This window comes from Myotis daubentonii, chromosome 6 (genome assembly GCF_963259705.1).
Source record: "Myotis daubentonii chromosome 6, mMyoDau2.1, whole genome shotgun sequence".
NCBI lineage: Eukaryota > Metazoa > Chordata > Mammalia > Chiroptera > Vespertilionidae > Myotis > Myotis daubentonii.
Genome location: NC_081845.1, coordinates 18,226,415 through 18,243,122, shown reverse-complemented (window position 1 = coordinate 18,243,122; position 16,708 = coordinate 18,226,415). Strand labels below are relative to the sequence as shown.

The 16,708-nt window shown below is 39.1% G+C and overlaps 1 protein-coding gene across 3 annotated transcripts; it reads left to right on the top strand.

Moving 5' to 3' along the window:
- The first annotated feature begins 783 nt into the window (after window positions 1–783).
- Window positions 784–16,007, top strand: ECHDC1 (ethylmalonyl-CoA decarboxylase 1). 3 transcript variants are annotated; one of them, XM_059700278.1, is made up of 7 exons: window positions 784–1,022; window positions 1,966–2,055; window positions 5,321–5,542; window positions 6,417–6,559; window positions 8,359–8,411; window positions 10,323–10,403; window positions 14,658–16,007. In XM_059700278.1, the coding sequence occupies exons 2-7, from the start codon at window positions 2,040–2,042 to the stop codon at window positions 15,064–15,066; spliced, it is 924 nt and encodes a 307-aa protein (XP_059556261.1). In that variant the 5' UTR covers window positions 784–1,022; window positions 1,966–2,039; the 3' UTR covers window positions 15,067–16,007. The 3 variants fall into 3 exon arrangements, with proteins under 3 accessions (XP_059556261.1, XP_059556262.1, XP_059556260.1); XM_059700279.1 differs by lacking the exon at window positions 1,966–2,055; XM_059700277.1 differs by lacking the exon at window positions 784–1,022 and having other exon boundaries at window positions 1,491–2,055.
- The last annotated feature ends 701 nt before the right edge of the window (window positions 16,008–16,708 follow it).

Sequence of the window (16,708 nt, the reverse complement as noted above, 5' to 3'; positions counted from 1 at the left end):
TGGGCAATTTTATCCCCAGATTTTAAGGGTTGTTCCTCCTTGTCCTAATGTGGCAAAATTCTGAAAGGTTTGCATAATCCTGCAAAGGCAGGCAATCTAGTCCCTGAGAGAAATCCATAGCTGGTGCTGACATTAATGCAACCCCATGTGAAGGACTCTCCCAGCTTTCTTTCTTTTTTAAAAAAATATTTTTATTGATTTCACAGAGGAAGAGAGAGGGTGAGATAGAAACATCCATGATGAGAGCGAATCACTGATTGGCTTCCTTCTGCACGCCCCCTACTGGGGATGGAGCCCGCAACCGGGGCATGTGCACTGGTCGGGAATCCAACCAGGAATCCTTCAGCCCGCAGGCCAAACCAGCCAGGGCTCTCCCCGCTTTCTGCCTCCACACTTCAGGGCACAGGCAATTCTCTGCAAATCTTCTGGGTGCTCATGATACCAGCGACGCAGGCTCACTGCCATCAGGGACACTGTGGGTCTTCTCGCTTGGCCACGCGAGCTGGCCCCAGCCTTTCTCAGTTGCCGGTTTCCGAAGTCAACGTCGGAATCCGAAAATAAACGGGGTTTGGCAGCTCCTCTCCGGCACCAGCTTAAGCCTCTGTCGCAGAACCGAGAACCGGAAGCGCGTAGAAGAGGAGTCCCCGGCCCGGTTCGCTGGGGACACCAGGAAGGGCGCAGGTGGACTTGAGGCGGCGGAGGGCGGGTGCTGAAGGGCGGAAGAGGGGCGCGTGAAAGCGGAAGAGGGGCACGTGGGAGCGGAAGAGGGGCGAGGGGGAGCGGGAGGGAAAGTCAGCGCCAGCCTTCCAAGAGTTTGGCCGCAGGGGCTGCATTTTAGGTGTCGGCTAGGAACGAGCCCTCGCATGGCACTGTGTAATGGACTTCAGCGTTTATCCACACGAATTGCATTCCGGGCCCCGCCGGGCCCCGGCGGCGCGGTACCCGCGGAGCGGCCGCGCGGTCCACTGCCCTCTGCTGGGCGGGCGGACGCAGTGCCCAGCGCCGCCGCCGGACTAGGCCAGGTGAGAGAGCCGGAGGGAAAAACTTGCTTGAGAACGTGGGGAAATAGCTGAATCGGGAGGCAGTATTTCGATGCACGGATTTAAACTAGGAATACCGTCCAGGCCCTGTGCCGAGTAGTGCCATGATAAGTAACGAAAGAACGTCCAGCTGATGCAAACAGATGTTTCTCTTTTCAGACGGTCACGAAGCGTAGTGTGTCCGAGGATCGCACAGTGGGGTGGAGGGCCCAAAGCTTTTATAGGACAAAGAACAAAGAGAAAGTGAGAGAGAGGAAACATCGGGTGGGCTGGGGCCACACCGGCAGCCTTGTGTAGGTTGGGGAGGCCCCGGGTTGGCTTGGCGTTCGGGGATTTGGCGGAAGGGAACGTCGGGGTGGCGGAGAGTTCTGCCTTTGTTTGCGGGTGTGCAGTCCCGGCCAGGTAAGGTTCCCAAGGGCCTGGCGAGTGCCCTTCTCACTGCTTCGCTGTAAATTATCTCGCTTCACGGAAACTACGTAACGTGCTGCGTGCAGCCAACTTTCCAACCAGAAGAACGACAAAAGCTGTTCAGCTTATGTTTGGAATGTGTTGTAGAATGTTTTTGAGCTTCAATAATCCTTTTATCGCTACACACACGGTCACACAGGTAGGGGATCAGAACCACAGATGACCTAAAAGACTTCCATGCTGAAAAGACTGATAAGGGCTTTGAGAGGAAATCTCCATGGACACCCCCTCGTCCCTCACCTCCACATCTGAGAGCCTGCTGCTGACCAGCTCATGCTCTGGGTGCTGGAGGGATCGGGGTCAGTGGATAGGATCTGTGGAGACCTGTAACTCTCTTGGAAGAAATAAGTTTTGGGGGAAAGATATAAATTGTGACACCTGCTGGAGGAGGAAGGAACATAGTCACCAGACCAAGCAGCTGACCTCTTGTTGACGTTTTTCTTGTCTGACTTGAAAGCTGAGTGCATACAGTCAGGTGGAGCACAGGCAGTGATCATCGTTCCCATAGGAGAAACCAGCTTGCAAAGAGGAATGGAGTCCCAACAGGGTGAGTGGTGCGAATAATAAACAGGGTAGATGGAGAGTTGGTTGGTGGACAGATTTCTTTGTTTTTGTGTTTTGTTTTGTTTTTGTTAATCCTCACGCGAGGATATTTTTCCATTGATTTTTAGAGAAGGTGGGGAGGGGGGGAGAGATGAGAGAAACATCGATGTGAGAGAGACACAGCAATTGATTGCCTCCTGCAAGGGGATGGAGCCTGTAACCGAGGTATATGCCTTTCACCGGAATCGCGTCCAGGACCCTTCAGTTCGCAGGCCGGCGCTCTGTCCACTGAGCCAAACCGGCTAGGGTTTGTGTGGACAGATTTTTAAGCCTCCTATGGCGTTATGGATTCCGAAGCCCTGTATGCCAAAGTGTTATTGACAGATACCATTTTGTCAAGCACGGTTCTAAACATGCACATGACTTCCTAATGGGAAGATTTGGTTAATTATGGGAGAGTGAGTATTCATAAAGAATGTAAATGAAAACATGTTTAGAGTATTTGATGTAGTCTAGAGTCCGAAAGGAGGTGATCGGGAGTTACTCTGAGGAAGAGAACAGTGTAACAGGTAAGAATCACATTGACAGAGGCTTGGCGTGAAGAGAAAACGGAAAGGATTTGAGAAACTGAAGCAGGTTAATTTGGCTGTGCGCTGAAAAGGGTGTGTGTGGCATGTAATGAAACGTGCATGGTACAATATAAAATGACAGCCTAAAACCAAATCCAGACTTGAAAACACGTCATATATTGACTGAAACAGAATATTTCTGATTTTTTGTTTGTTTACTACCTACCTTAGGCTAATTGTTTTCTTATTGAGTATGCATTTGTGTTTTTTGGTTTATTAAATTTCAGGATGTGTAAAATGGGTTTTAAGAGAACAGCTAGCTTATTCCCTGTGCAGAGAGGGGAACTCTTGTCACCTGTGCAGCACTGTGAAAAAGGAAGAAAGTGACACCTTTGATCTCAGATGTCTGTGGGGCTCCCTTCTCCTTCCCTTTCCCTGTGGTGTGGTTTAATTCCGCTGAACCGAATCTGCATGAGGCCCGAAAGCAAAGCATTCTGCATGGCAAGTGTTAAACTTGCACTTGGCCCTGAAGAAAGTGTATCGAGTTGTAAATGCCCTAGAACCTGTTCATTGTTTTACGATTCTAGAACTAGCCCACAGTGCTGATGCTCAACTTCATGTTTATGCAAAACTTGAATCTCAGCCCTCGTTCCTTCACTTGTCCGTTCAGGTACCATAGTAGCTTAATCGTAGCTAACACCTTGTCATCTCCTCAGCACTGACGTCTTGTCTCTGAAATTAGAATTGCGATGAAATTGTACATATTGGCTGTGATCAGATTTCTGGAATTGGATTTCCAAACAGAGGTCAGAAACCTGGTAGGCAGGTCTCTTGAGTTTTCATGGTACTATTTTGTGGCACAGACCAGGGAATATGAGGAGAGAAAAGAAGGGAGAGTTAGTGGAAGAGGGCAGGAATTGAGGGCGGGAGAGAGAAGAGAGAACATGTGGAATTAATAGAAGGCTACAGGAAGTATTTATGTTTCCTTGGGAAAATCAGCATATCAAAGATGTCTGATGAGGTATAATATTAGTTACATAAATCTTTTAAATTGTAATGATTTAAGGATAAAGAGAAATAGATCTGATGGCATCTGTACCAGTTGTCTTTGTATTATTGGATTGGAAAGAGGGTAATTACATGACTCTTATCCTTACTTTGGTGACATAATTTGTGAGAGAAGATATACTATTTATTAATTCCATTATACCACAATAATAATTTAAAATGCTAATGATTTTATGAATCATACTTCATTATTTTCTTATTTAATTCTTTGTTCTTTTCCCCAAACAGAATATAGGCAAATTTATTTTTTAAAAATAGCCACCCAAGTTCTTATCAGGTTTCTTTGGCACATTTCTTTTATACTGAAGTATTGTGGAAAAGATCAAGACCTCTGCTCCAATTTAGTTTTCTGATGAGTTGTCTTTTGTATATCTGACATATCCCCAGGGGCAAAAGATGCATAAAGCATACTCCAGGTAAAAGCAAGCTTGGACATACTGGAGAGAGAGAGAGGACCTTTTGACTCTAAGTCAGCGTGGGCAAACTACGATCCGCGGGCCGGATCCGGCCCGTTTGAAATGAATAAAACTAAAAAAAAAAAGACTGTACCCTTTTATGTAATGATGTTTACTTTGAATTTATATTAGTTCACACAAACACTCCATCCATGCTTTTGTTCCGGCCCTCCGGTCCAGTTTAAGAACCCATTGTGGCCCTCGAGTCAAAAAGTTTGCCCACCCCTGCTCTAAGTTCACATAAGAGCAATAATGGATGTTGCAAACATAGTGGAAATCAGACACAAAAGAATATACCATATTATTTAATTTATATAAAGTTCAAAGCAGGCCAACAATCTTGGATATTAGAAGTCAAGATAGTTGTTATTCTTATTTGGAGTGGTGATTGAAAGGTGGCATAACAAACCTGAGATTCATGTTATCTACTGAGTGCTATTATTGGCTTAAATGTGTTCAGTGCTGTTCTTTACTTAAATGTAGCTCATTAAGCTGTGTATTTTTCTGAATATACTAGTATGTTTTATGTCAACAACAATGCTTACATAAGAAAAGCCTGTGGGCAGAGTTGGGATTACCCAAGAGAAGAGAAGAGTGACAGAACCCTGGGGAATACAGAAACCACAGACACATACATCCCTATTTCTTTCCCCATTTTCCTCAGGACCCCTTCCAGCTTTTTCTATGAAAACATTACATAAAGTAAGGATAACGCTAAGAATAAAATTTCTGTTAGAGAACAGGATTGTTCTTAAAACATTTTTGCATTAAGACTGTTTCTAAGTGGGCATTTGGATTGAATTTCTTCTTAAATTTTGGAAAAGTTAAAGAGTTGGAAAAAGAACAACTGTCATGAGAAAACCTACCTGGAGTCAGGAGATGATGCTAAATACGGAACAGCCACATTCTTCTGAACGTTCCTAGTGTATTAGGTCCTGATAAATGCACTGTAACTGTGTCATCATCTCTCTGGTGTACTGAAATAATATACTTTGTGAATTATGTGGTTTGAGAAAGGCGGGAAAGGGAAGGAATTCCATACTGACCATCTTTCTTCAAAAAGTTGCTCTTAGAAGTGGGAAAGTCCTCCCAATTAAACAGAAAGGCCTATTAACAAAAAACTAGTACCACAGTGTCTGTTCATCTGCACTGTTGTATGCTTATGTCTCTTTTCCAGAAATGGCAGCAAGTCTTTTGAAGACATCATCTATGTCTCTAAGGACAAAATTGCTCCATCAGACGGGATTGTCACTTTATAATACATCTCATGGCTTCCATGAGGAGGAAGTAAAAAAAAAACTTCAGCAGTTTCCTGGCGGATCCATTGACCTTCAGAAGGAAGACAATGGCATTGGCATCCTTACTCTGAACAATCCCAGTAAAAGGAATGCCTTCTCAGGTACAGAGAGCTTTCTTAGGCTCGTTAAAAAGTGACACTAGTTCTAACCTGCTATTACCTGACTCTTATCCTTACTTTGGTGACATAATCCGTGAAAGTCATGGTACCCTTTGTAGAACATGGAAACAAAACAAAACTATCATATGAACGGGAACATTTTTACTCATGGTGGAAGTTTTAATGATTTTCTTATTTAAAAACCTGGGAATACAGATGCTGATGAAAAGGAAAATATCAAGTTAATCTTGATTATTTTTTCCATTGAAATTTATTAACTGCTTACTAACTTCATTTGTTTGTGTTCAGCTAATGTTACTGGGAGACAAAGGAAAGGTGGTTTAAAAGATTTTTAACAACTAAAGAGAAAAACCTATAAATGAAAAAAGAAATTACTATTTAGCTTAAATTTTCCTTTTTGTGAATTGAAATAAGACAGATTTTAAACATGTAATTTCAATCAATGAAAACACTGCACTTGCCTATCTATTTGTTTCTCATTTCCTAACTTGGATACTGGTAAATACCTTCTATTTGCTAGGCAGCACTCTTGGAATATAAAAATTTTATATTTAAGAGACCTGAAGGTTCAGGATACATGTTAATTTGTAATTTTTGGCCAAAGCTCAAATTCGAATTGTGCTGCCATGATGTTATGCAAAAGATCACTAAGCTTTTAAACCAGGGACTGTTATGTATACCTCTTTTGTATGTACACCATAGTACCAACACAATAGGTATTTGACATTCAGTAAATAATTTGTATAATATATGACATAAGAGTCTTGTTTGAAGCCTTATGGCTTCTAAATTATTTCTGTTTCTTCAGTATCTTAGCTGTTTATGATCCACCTTCCCCCCCCCCCCCCCCCGGCAGGTGTTATGATGCTACAACTTTTGGAAAAAGTGACTGAATTGGAAAATTGGACAGAGGGGAAAGGTCTCATTGTCCGTGGGGCAAAAAATACATTCTCCTCAGGATCTGATCTGAATGCTGTGAAAGCCCTAGGAACTCCAGAGGCAAGTATATATGAATTGCATACTGGGCTCTACATGTTTACCAGAGAGCTATGGCTGAGCTATTTATATTTTACTTATATGGTTATGATGACAGCTACTCTTTAATAGCTTTCCAAGGATCAGAGTTTTTGTTTTGCTTCTTCAAGATTAGGTTGCAATAGTGTGAAGTATTGAGGGGGGGTGGGAGGTGGGGAGGAAGAACAAGGAGATTAGCAATAACCAAAGTACATTATTGAATACAGCAAGAACTTGAATTTTAAGTGAAAGCCCCTTAGCACCTCCTGAAAAGGAATTTATATGAGGTATACTGTATAGAATCTAACAGCTTTGGTACTTTGGTACATAGCAAGCTTCAACAAATGATAACAATTTAAAGTTTTGCTTTGAATTATTACTCTGATAGAAAAAGAACCTTAATCATCTTCCATTATCAGTCCTCCAAGGAACTTCTTTTTCTTGAATTCAGGCTTCCACACATCCCCTAGGCCCCAAACAACAACAACAAAAACAAAACATGAGAGAAATGAAAAAGGAAAAAAATGTATTTGTTGCCATTAAATTGTAAATGTAGGCTGGATACTTTTAGAGCAGTGGCTCTCAACTTCCTAATGCCGCGACCCTTTAATACAGTTCCTCATGTTGTGGTGACTCCCGACCATAAAATTATTTTCGTTGTTACTTCATAACTGTAATTTTGCTACTGTTATGAATCATAATGTAAATATCTGATATGCAGGATGTATTTTCATTGTTACAAACTGAACATAATTAAAGCATAGTGATTAGTCACAAAAACAATATGTAATTATATATTCAACTAGAGGCCCGTTGCACGAAGATTCGTGCAATAGGCCTTCTTTCCCCTGGCAGCCAGCACCAGTTTTCTTCTGGCATCCGGGACCCAGACCTTCACTCTGGCCACCGCCTTCCATATTCACTCTGGACACAATCTTTGCTGCAGCTGGAACCTTCAGTCTTTGCTCCTCGCTCCAGCGGGAGTCTTCATTCTCCAGCCAGAGCTGCTCCTGTAGCTCCTTCCGCCCTTCACCCTCTCCCTCGTAGCTCCTGGGTCCCAGGGAGCCAGCTTGCCTGCGGCCCGGCTTTCTGATCACTATCACGGGCAGCAGGCAAGGCGGCTCCTGGGTCCCGGAGGGCCGCCTTGCCTGTGGCCCGGCTTTCCGGTGGTTCCTGGGGTCGCACACGGGGGCCTGGATGGCGGCTCCCGGTGTCCTGCCCTGCCTACAGTGTGCAAATTAGCCACCATCTTTGTTGGCAGTTAATTTGCATATCGTGCTGATCAGGTGATGGTAGCGAAGGTACAGTTAATTACCATGTTTGTCTATTATTAGATAGGATATGTGTTTTCTGATGTTCTTAGGCGACCCCTGTGAAAGGGTCATTCAACCCCCATAGGGGTTGTGACCCACAGGTTGAGAACCGCTGTTTTAGAGGATCTGAGTCTGGGATAATGGATGGGGTATGTTGTCTCTTCCCCCCATATTACTCGAGTAGAACCCATACTTGTCAGGGGTGTGTGATCTAACTCTCACCTCTAAGTCTTTGCTAATGCCTCATTCAAAGCTGAGCCCCAAGAGTCCTAGAATGTAAATAAAATCCCAAACTGCATCATTTGCATTTCAGACAGCAATGCCTCAAAGAGTTTTAAATGAAAACCTCATTTAAAAAAAAAAAGTTAGGTGTATTATTGGCTTTCTTTCTTTCTAAACCCTGAAAATATGTTTGTTTTTTAATTCTTATACATTTGCATTATACCTTTGTGTTTATGGTTATTTTTAAAGGATGGAGTGGCCTTATGTATGTTCATGCAAAACACCTTAACAAGATTGATGAGGTAATGTATTTTTCTTTTTCAAATATGATTTCTAATAAAACAAAAATAGGTTTTTATTATTCTGTGTTGTACCAGTAAAAAATAGCTGATTTTCAAATTATATTTATTCTAATGAACTATTTGTGCCATCGAGGATAGTCATTTAATTAAATGTTAGTGAAATATACACAAGTATTTAAAAATAAGAGACATGAGAGATAAAAAGAATTTAAAATATAGTGCTTTCCCATAGAGATTATATTACTAGCTGTATGTATTTAGGTATAGACATGGGAAAGTTAAAATACAGATATCAGAGCAGAATAAAGACATGATCAGGAGAGGACACAAAGATTACCTAAACAAAATTAGTAGAACATATAGTGAAGTGGTCCATATCCTGAAGAGAGAAAAAGAGCTACTGATTGGAGAAAAAGAACTACAGGTTGGTGAGGAAGATGGATTCACTTTGCATTTGGGATTATAAACAATGACATGTTTGGGCTGATGAGCTTTCTACTTCTATATTCCAACTGGAAACAACTTAAAAACTCTAATAACGAAGGAAATTTCCATTTATTTAGTATATTAATGAATTGGACAACACTGTACTCTTGTTGTTCTTTGTATGTAAGAGTCTAAGAAGACCAATGGAATCATAACATTACTATTCTAAAACACTTTTTTCATTGTATTGGCTCCTGTTCACCTCTTTCTATTATATTTGGCTTTGTTTCTTAAAAGTTTTTTTAAAAAAATAATATTATTGTATTGATTTCAGAGAGGAAGGGAGAAAGGAGAGAGATAGAAACATCAATGAGAATCATTGATCAGCTGCCTCCTGCACGCCCACTACTGGGGATCGAGTCCGCATGTGCCCTGGACCAGAATTGAACCTGGGACCCTTCAATGAGTATGCAGGCCAGTGCTCTATCCACTGAGCCAAACTGGCTAGGGCTTCAATAATTATTTTTAATTGAGAGAAGTGTATTAAGAAATTTTCAGTTACTGTACTTTACAGCTATGCATTTCAATTAGAACCTACAAAAAAAATCCATACTTTCAAAACATTTTAGATTGACCTTTTATGCTGATACAGCCTTGCACTGCAAAGTGGGTCTTTGCAAACAGGAAGAGATTTGTTTTTACTGGCACTACAGAACCATGTCTTTATACAGGACTTGTCTCTGGACCCTCTCAGTGAGCAGTAAAAACAGGAACCTTTATAACTGCAGTTTTGGAGCTCATTTTTCTGTACCACATTTCCTCCCTTTGGACACAGTCCTAACTTTTCCATCTATAACCTGATACCAATAAAAACGAAATAAGGCAATATCACATAGAATTATTCCTAATTGCCAGTAAGTAGTTGAGAAGTGCCAGGAGCTGTATATTGTCCAAAATCACCCATTTTTTTGGAGTAAAGTTAGAATCTGATTCTGGTTTTAAAATAAACAATGATTCAGAGAGGTATTTTTTTTTTTAAATATATTTTTTATTGATTTTTTACAGAGAGGAAGGGAGAGAGAGATAGAGTTAGAAACATCGATGAGAGAGAAACGTCGATCAGCTGCCTCCTGCACATCTCCCACTGGGGATATGCCCGCAACCCAGGTACATGCCCTTGACCGGAATCGAACCTGGGACCTTTCAGTCCGCAGGCCGACGCTCTATCCACTGAGCCAAACCGGTTTCGGCCAGAGAGGTATTTTGATAAACGTATATGGCATTTTGTATGAATTGTATAAATATCTTCAGTATTATACTGATTTGCTCCCCATAATGCACTGAGTATCCTTTGAGATTTGTTTCTTATTTATTATAAACATAGTTCAGTAATTTTGTTTCTATTGCATCTCAAGTTTTCAATAATGTTTGTAGATTAATATTGAAATTTAAAATGTTAACATACATTTTTCCTTCAATATACAGACTTCCTTTGATAAGTGTCGCACTGGTTCAAGGTTGGGCATTGGGTGGAGGAGCAGAGGTTACTACGGCATGTGATTTCAGGTAGGATGAAAATTGCATTCCTGCTTGCACAGATATAATTAACATATGCTCAAATTTATTTATTTATTTATTTATTTATTTATTTAAAATATATTTTATTGATTTTTTACAGAGAGGAAGGGAGATAGATAGAGAGTTAGAAACATCGATGAGAGAGAAACATCGATCAGCCGCCTCCTGCACATCTCCTACTGGGGATGTGCCCGCAACCCAGGCACATGCCCTTGACCGGAATCGAACCCGGGACCTTTCAGTCCGCAGGCCGACGCTCTATCCACTGAACCAAACCGGTTTCGGCTCAAATTTATTTTTTGTCTGAATATAAATATTTATGTACTCAAACAGGAAGATCAGTTAGTGAATATTTATTTTTATTAATCATTAAAGTAGATAATTTTAGTCAGTTGAGCTCTACTATTACTTTATTACCATGCATTCAAAAAGTTAAGGAAACAAGTTGATTTTAAGTAAATCAAATCCATTTCAGCAAAATCCCTGAGAAGGAAAGCCAAAGAAATATATGAAACTTTAAGATTCAAAAGAATAATACAAAGAAAAGTAAAGAACTAAAAAAAAAAGGAATGGAGAGAGACTGCTGTAGTCATCCTCTTAACCAATAAAAATAAGTTTTCTGTACTTTAAAGCTACAGCTATACATTTATCTTTACTGTGATTATAGTGACTGGGTTGATTAGGGAATCAAGTTATTTGGGACCAATAACTCTTCAACCCCTAGAATTCTTCTTAGTATTGGATAGCTATGCTTTATAGGGATGGCATCATAGAACCTGATGTTTTTACATGTGCCTAAAACTGTGTTCTGTTACCATTCCTAAGTCCTATTAGCTTAACTACAAGGAGAACCAGTACAAATGTTCTTTGATCTGTATACATTTGAGCCTCTATAATAAAGTGCAAATGGTAGTGTATATATAACATACTTGGAAATAAAATGAAAAAGGCAGTAAAAAGCTGGAGCATTAGAGACAGAAATTTAGTTTCAGTCCCAGTTCGCCACTTTTATTTATTTGACTAAGATCCATACAGTAACGATGGGTGTATCCACATTTGATTACTTTCCTCATTTCCCCTCCTCCAAGGTGTCACAGGAAATTTTAAACATTGCCAATAATAATTACATTAATAAACAGAAGATCCTTATAATATTTTTACTTGTCAAAATAAGGGAGTTTGATACAGTTTTATAAATTGAGTCTCTAGTAAGTCTTCAAAATTTCAAGATTTAGGTCTTCCAGTTTTCTATATAGATTAATATTCTTTGCAATAAACGACATTACAGGTGGTATCAGGTAACTGAACATAAACTCTAGAAGTAATCCTGTAAGGTCTATCAGGAAGCAGTTCTATCTTTGGATATATCTTACTGTTTGGACATTTTCTTCATAAAATATGGTTATATTAATTTTTAGATTACTAAAGAGTTTTGTGAAAGGGTACATATTTCTCTCATTGTTAAACTATCTGTGTTCTCTTGTCATTAATATATTTTTTGGTCATATTAACTAGCATGTATTAAATGTGTATCAGTATAGAAACATACCGTAGGTATATCATATGTAATGAGTGGAGGTCAGAGTTTAATCACAACAGGTATTTTTACAAAGATTACCACAGGGTTTGTTAGAGTTATAAAATACAGTTCAGGAAGGCATACATAACCTTGTAAATGTGGCAAAGGAAAAAAAAAAACATGGTATAAAGATGATAAAAATTTTTCTTTAGAAGCAAATAATTCCAAATATAAATAACTTTTGTTGTTATTTAGATAACTTTTGTTGTCATAAGTTCATCTTCATTATCCCAGCATCTAGGGCTTTAACTTACTTTTATGTTCAGCTGATTCTAAATGTATTCCTGACATAATCCTTTTCTGTATTGTAGGAATAGCTCTGAGCCAACATTTATTTCAATTCCAGTTGTAATTTAGAACTGTGATATATTGTTTATTTCTGTGAAAAGCTATTTTATAGGATTGTGTTCAATGTTAACAATATTCCTGTCTCTAAGACTATTTAGCATTATTTCTGTAATTTATATTCTGCTCTCTTCATTTTTGACATTGTTTTCTGCAGACCCTCTCTCAAATTTGGGGCTAGGTTCAGATTCTTAGGATACTTGTTCTCTCTTCCAATTTAAAAATTATGTATTGAAAACTATTTTCATGGCTATTTGACTCTAAAGGCAATTGTTCATAATTAAGGAAAATTTACCATTGTAGGAATTCACAGCGCTGAAGAGAAAGTTCTCTTTCCCAGTGGTTTAATAAATAGGCTTTTGTGAGAATTCTCTACTGGAATATTTCTTATAATTAAAGCACCAAAGACTGTTATTGTTGGTGCAGCTCTGCATTGAACATTTTAGAAAACTAACTTGTAGTCTTTTCTGGTAATGAGTATTTAAAACAATACTTTTAAAAAAAATTAAAATTCAGACATGACCTTTTGTCCAAATTAAGGTTTTAACATAGTGAAAGCTTCTCATTGAAGCCTCCATATAAAACTCATAGGCACCATTCCCTAAAAGTCTATTAATAGTGAACAAATATTTAATTGGCAAATATGAAGCCTTTTGCTATGCTCACTAATTTCTTTGTGTTGACTCCCTTTATGGTTCCACTTTGCTTATTAATCACCCTATTTATAAAAATCCCAAGATTTGGGGAAAATGAATTCCTGCTACAGGAAGTCATTGCTCTGTCTCACCCAAGCTGTCATCAACTTTCTTACTGGTATCCCTGCTTCCAATCCTGTCTAACTATTGTGTGTGAGGTTCAGAGCACATGAAGTTAAACCTACCTGGGTTTCAATTCTGTGATCTAGCTGCACTGGAGTCCTTGAGTGAGGTATTTATTTCATTACCTCAGTTTCCCTGTGTAAGATGAAGATATTTCTACATATGGTTGTTCTGAAGATTATTGACATGAAATTCCATCAACAGCCCGGCTGGTGTGGTTCAGTGGTTAAGTGTCGACCCATGAACCAGGAGGTCACAGTTCAGTTCTCAATCAGGGCACATGTCTGGGTAGTAGGCTCGACCCCCCAGTAGGGGGCAGCTCATCAATGATTCTCTCTCATCATTGATGTTTCTGTCTCCCCCTCTGAAATAAAAAGTTTTAAAAAAAGTTTTTAAAAAGTTCCAGAGACAAATAGTGTGCTATTGTCTGCTAAATAAAGTCTTAACACAGCAACCAGGATAACTCTCTTGAATAACCTCTAAATAGCTTCACACTTAAAAACCTCAATCCCATCTTAGGCCTCTAAGCCTGCTTCTCCGATTTCTGCTCCCATTGCGCTGTTTACTCCACTCCAGCTACAGTAGCCTGTTCCAGCGATACGAAGTACTACTTTAAGGGCTTTGCACTTGCAAGCCCTCTTCCTGGAACACTTGCCCTGCAGATTTTTTCATTGCTTACTCACTAGGGTAGCTGCTCAAATATTCAGAGGCCTTTTCCATCTCAACTCGCACATCCCCAACACACATATCTTTATTCTCTAGTCTCTTGCCCCATTTTATTGTTTTCCTTTTTTATTTTATTTTAAAGAAAGGGAGAGAAACACTGATGTGAGAACCACCAATTGGTTGCCTCCTGTACACATCCGACTAGCAATCAAATTCACAACCTGGTGTGTGCCCTGACCAGGAATTGAACCTGCCACCTTTTGATGTATAAGAAGATGCTCCAACCCAGCCACACTAGCCAAGGCCCATTTTATTTTTCTTCATAGCACTTACCACTGCTGACATATCACTCATTGCCTTTCTCTAACAGGAATGTAAACTGGCATTAGTAGTGCTTAGTACATATTTGCTGCGAGACTGGATAGATGCTGGGTTAAACAATTTTTCTTTTCCTAAGGACTATTGACCCGAACCATGCATTTTTTACCCATGGTATCCACCTAACATTTCCAACTCCCATATTTTCACTTAACCTAGGTTTTCTCATTAGGCTACCACTTTACTGATACACTTCGGGCTTTTAGAACTTAACATAAACATTAGATTCTTATTTGCAAAGTAAACGATAAGCAAGCACAACAAAAATGTTGACAGTTTTCAAAGGGAAGTGTTAACTACTATGTATAAATTGAATTCTATACTTAGCCAGATGTTTTGAACATTGTTTTTAATATATCTATAGATATGGAGATTTCAGATCAGATCATGAATAGGCAGTACTTTATTATTAAAGCATACATAATTACAATTAAGTTTTTTTTTTCTCTTTTGCAGATTAATGACTAGAGAGAGTGAGATCAGATTTGTTCACAAGGAGATGGGTATAATACCAAGCTGGGGCGGGGCTACCCGACTGGCTGACATTATTGGCAGTAAACAGGCTCTCAAAGTGTTAAGTGGGGCCCTCAAACTGGATTCAAAACTAGCTTTAAACCTAGGAATGGTCGATGAGGTCTTGCAGTCTTCAGATGAAACTGAGTGTCTAAGAGAGGCACAAGAATGGCTGAATCAGTTTATCAGAGGGCCACCGGAAGTGATCAGAGCCTTGAAAAAAACTGTTTCTTCAGGCAAAGAGCTTTGTTTCCAGGAGGCGTTACAGACCGAAAGAGATCTTGTAGGAACACTTTGGGGTGGGCCGGCAAATTTGGAGGCTATTGCTAGGAGAGGAAAATTTTGTAAATAGTTGCTTTTAAATAGGTGTACTACAACTCCAATTTAATGTGTAGAAAAGTTAAATATTAAACATGTCAGTTACTTTGAAGGGTAGCACTAGTATTTGGGTTTGTTTTTAATCATGTTTTGAATACCTAAACTCATTGGCATGGCTTTCAGTATACTGTAGTCCCCCTTACCTGCAGGAAATAGGTTCCTTGACCCCCAGTGGATGCCTGAGACTGGACAGTACTGAATCCTGTGATGCTTACATACCTGTGATAAAATTTAATTTATAAATTAGGCACAGTAACTAATAAACAATAATAATATAAGTTATGTGAATGTGGTCTTTTTTTCAAAATATTTTATTGTACAATACTCACCTTTGCACTATGCGAAGCACTTCATTGCCTCTCTGGCATATCCAAATTGCCAGCATCACTGTTCTGGCACTTTGGGGCCATTATTAAGTAACGTAAGGTTTTCTTGAACACCAGCACTGGGATCCTGTGACTCTGATAACTGAGATGGCTACTAAGTGACAACAGGCAGGTGGAGTATACAGTGCAGATACGCTGGACAAAAGGATTCAAATTGGGCAGGATGATCAGGACAGTGTGAGATTTCATCCCACCAACAACAGCATGCAATTTAAAACATATGGTTTATTTCTGGAATTTTCCATTTAATATTTTCAGACTGCAGTTAACTGGATAGCTGAAAACTCAGAATGTGAAAGCACAGATGAGGGAGGAAACTACTGTATTTGGGTATTTACCAAGTAAACCTGCATACTTTTGGCTTAAAAATTATTACCAATTTCCCAGTTCCCTTAATGGTTCTTAGCCTATAACCAAAGACCAGTTTTTAAAGGAAAAACTACACAAAACCTATTCATGGTGTTATTTTTCTAAGTCTTTATTCTGTCTTACCTGGAAATAATTTACAAAAATAAAATACTTAGTGAAATTTGTGTGCCCTGGAATTTACTCATTTATGTCATAAAATCTAACTTTAGATCAAAACTGCCTAAGACTTCAAAGGACTCAGAAGCATTTTGTAACCTACATTTGCGTTTTACATCAGATTTCTATTTTTTTCTGGAAAAGTAGCCTTTCTTCTTTTATAACTAAATTTAATAAAAGTACACAACTCAAAAGTCATGATTATCTCACTAGCAGACTTTAAAAACACATATTAAATTGAAGTAGTCCCAATTCTAACATTGTAAGAGGTAAAAGATTATTTCAAAGTAGTGACAGTTTTTATTTGCTATTTGTAAAATTCAATTCACATTTTAAAATTTAAAATAACTTACACATGCTTCATCAACATGATCCTACTGTTTTGAGCTAGGAAAATGTAGTAAGATAAACTTACATTACCTTTTTTTGCAGAACCAAACTCTGGATTACCAAGTGAACCCAGTATTTCCTACCTTGTCACAGGTTCTACAACATTTTGTGTAAAAGTAGTTTGTGTCTACCAATACTGGTAAGCCTACCATTTAATTCAGATGAGTATCAGACCACTAATGAAGACTGGCAAGAAAAATCTAAAATACGTACGGTCTCTACTACCAGTTATTGAAGAAATTTGTCTCACAGGCTTTAGGTCTATTTCCATATGTATTTATTCCATGCACATTCCCTGCAGAGTCTGTTTAAATA

Coding starts and splice junctions, on each gene's coding strand:
- ECHDC1 (XM_059700278.1), top strand. Junction 8,412..10,322: donor ACCTTAACAAGATTGATGAG/GTAATGTATTTT, acceptor TTCAATATACAG/ACTTCCTTTGATAAGTGTCG. Junction 10,404..14,657: donor ACTACGGCATGTGATTTCAG/GTAGGATGAAAA, acceptor TCTCTTTTGCAG/ATTAATGACTAGAGAGAGTG.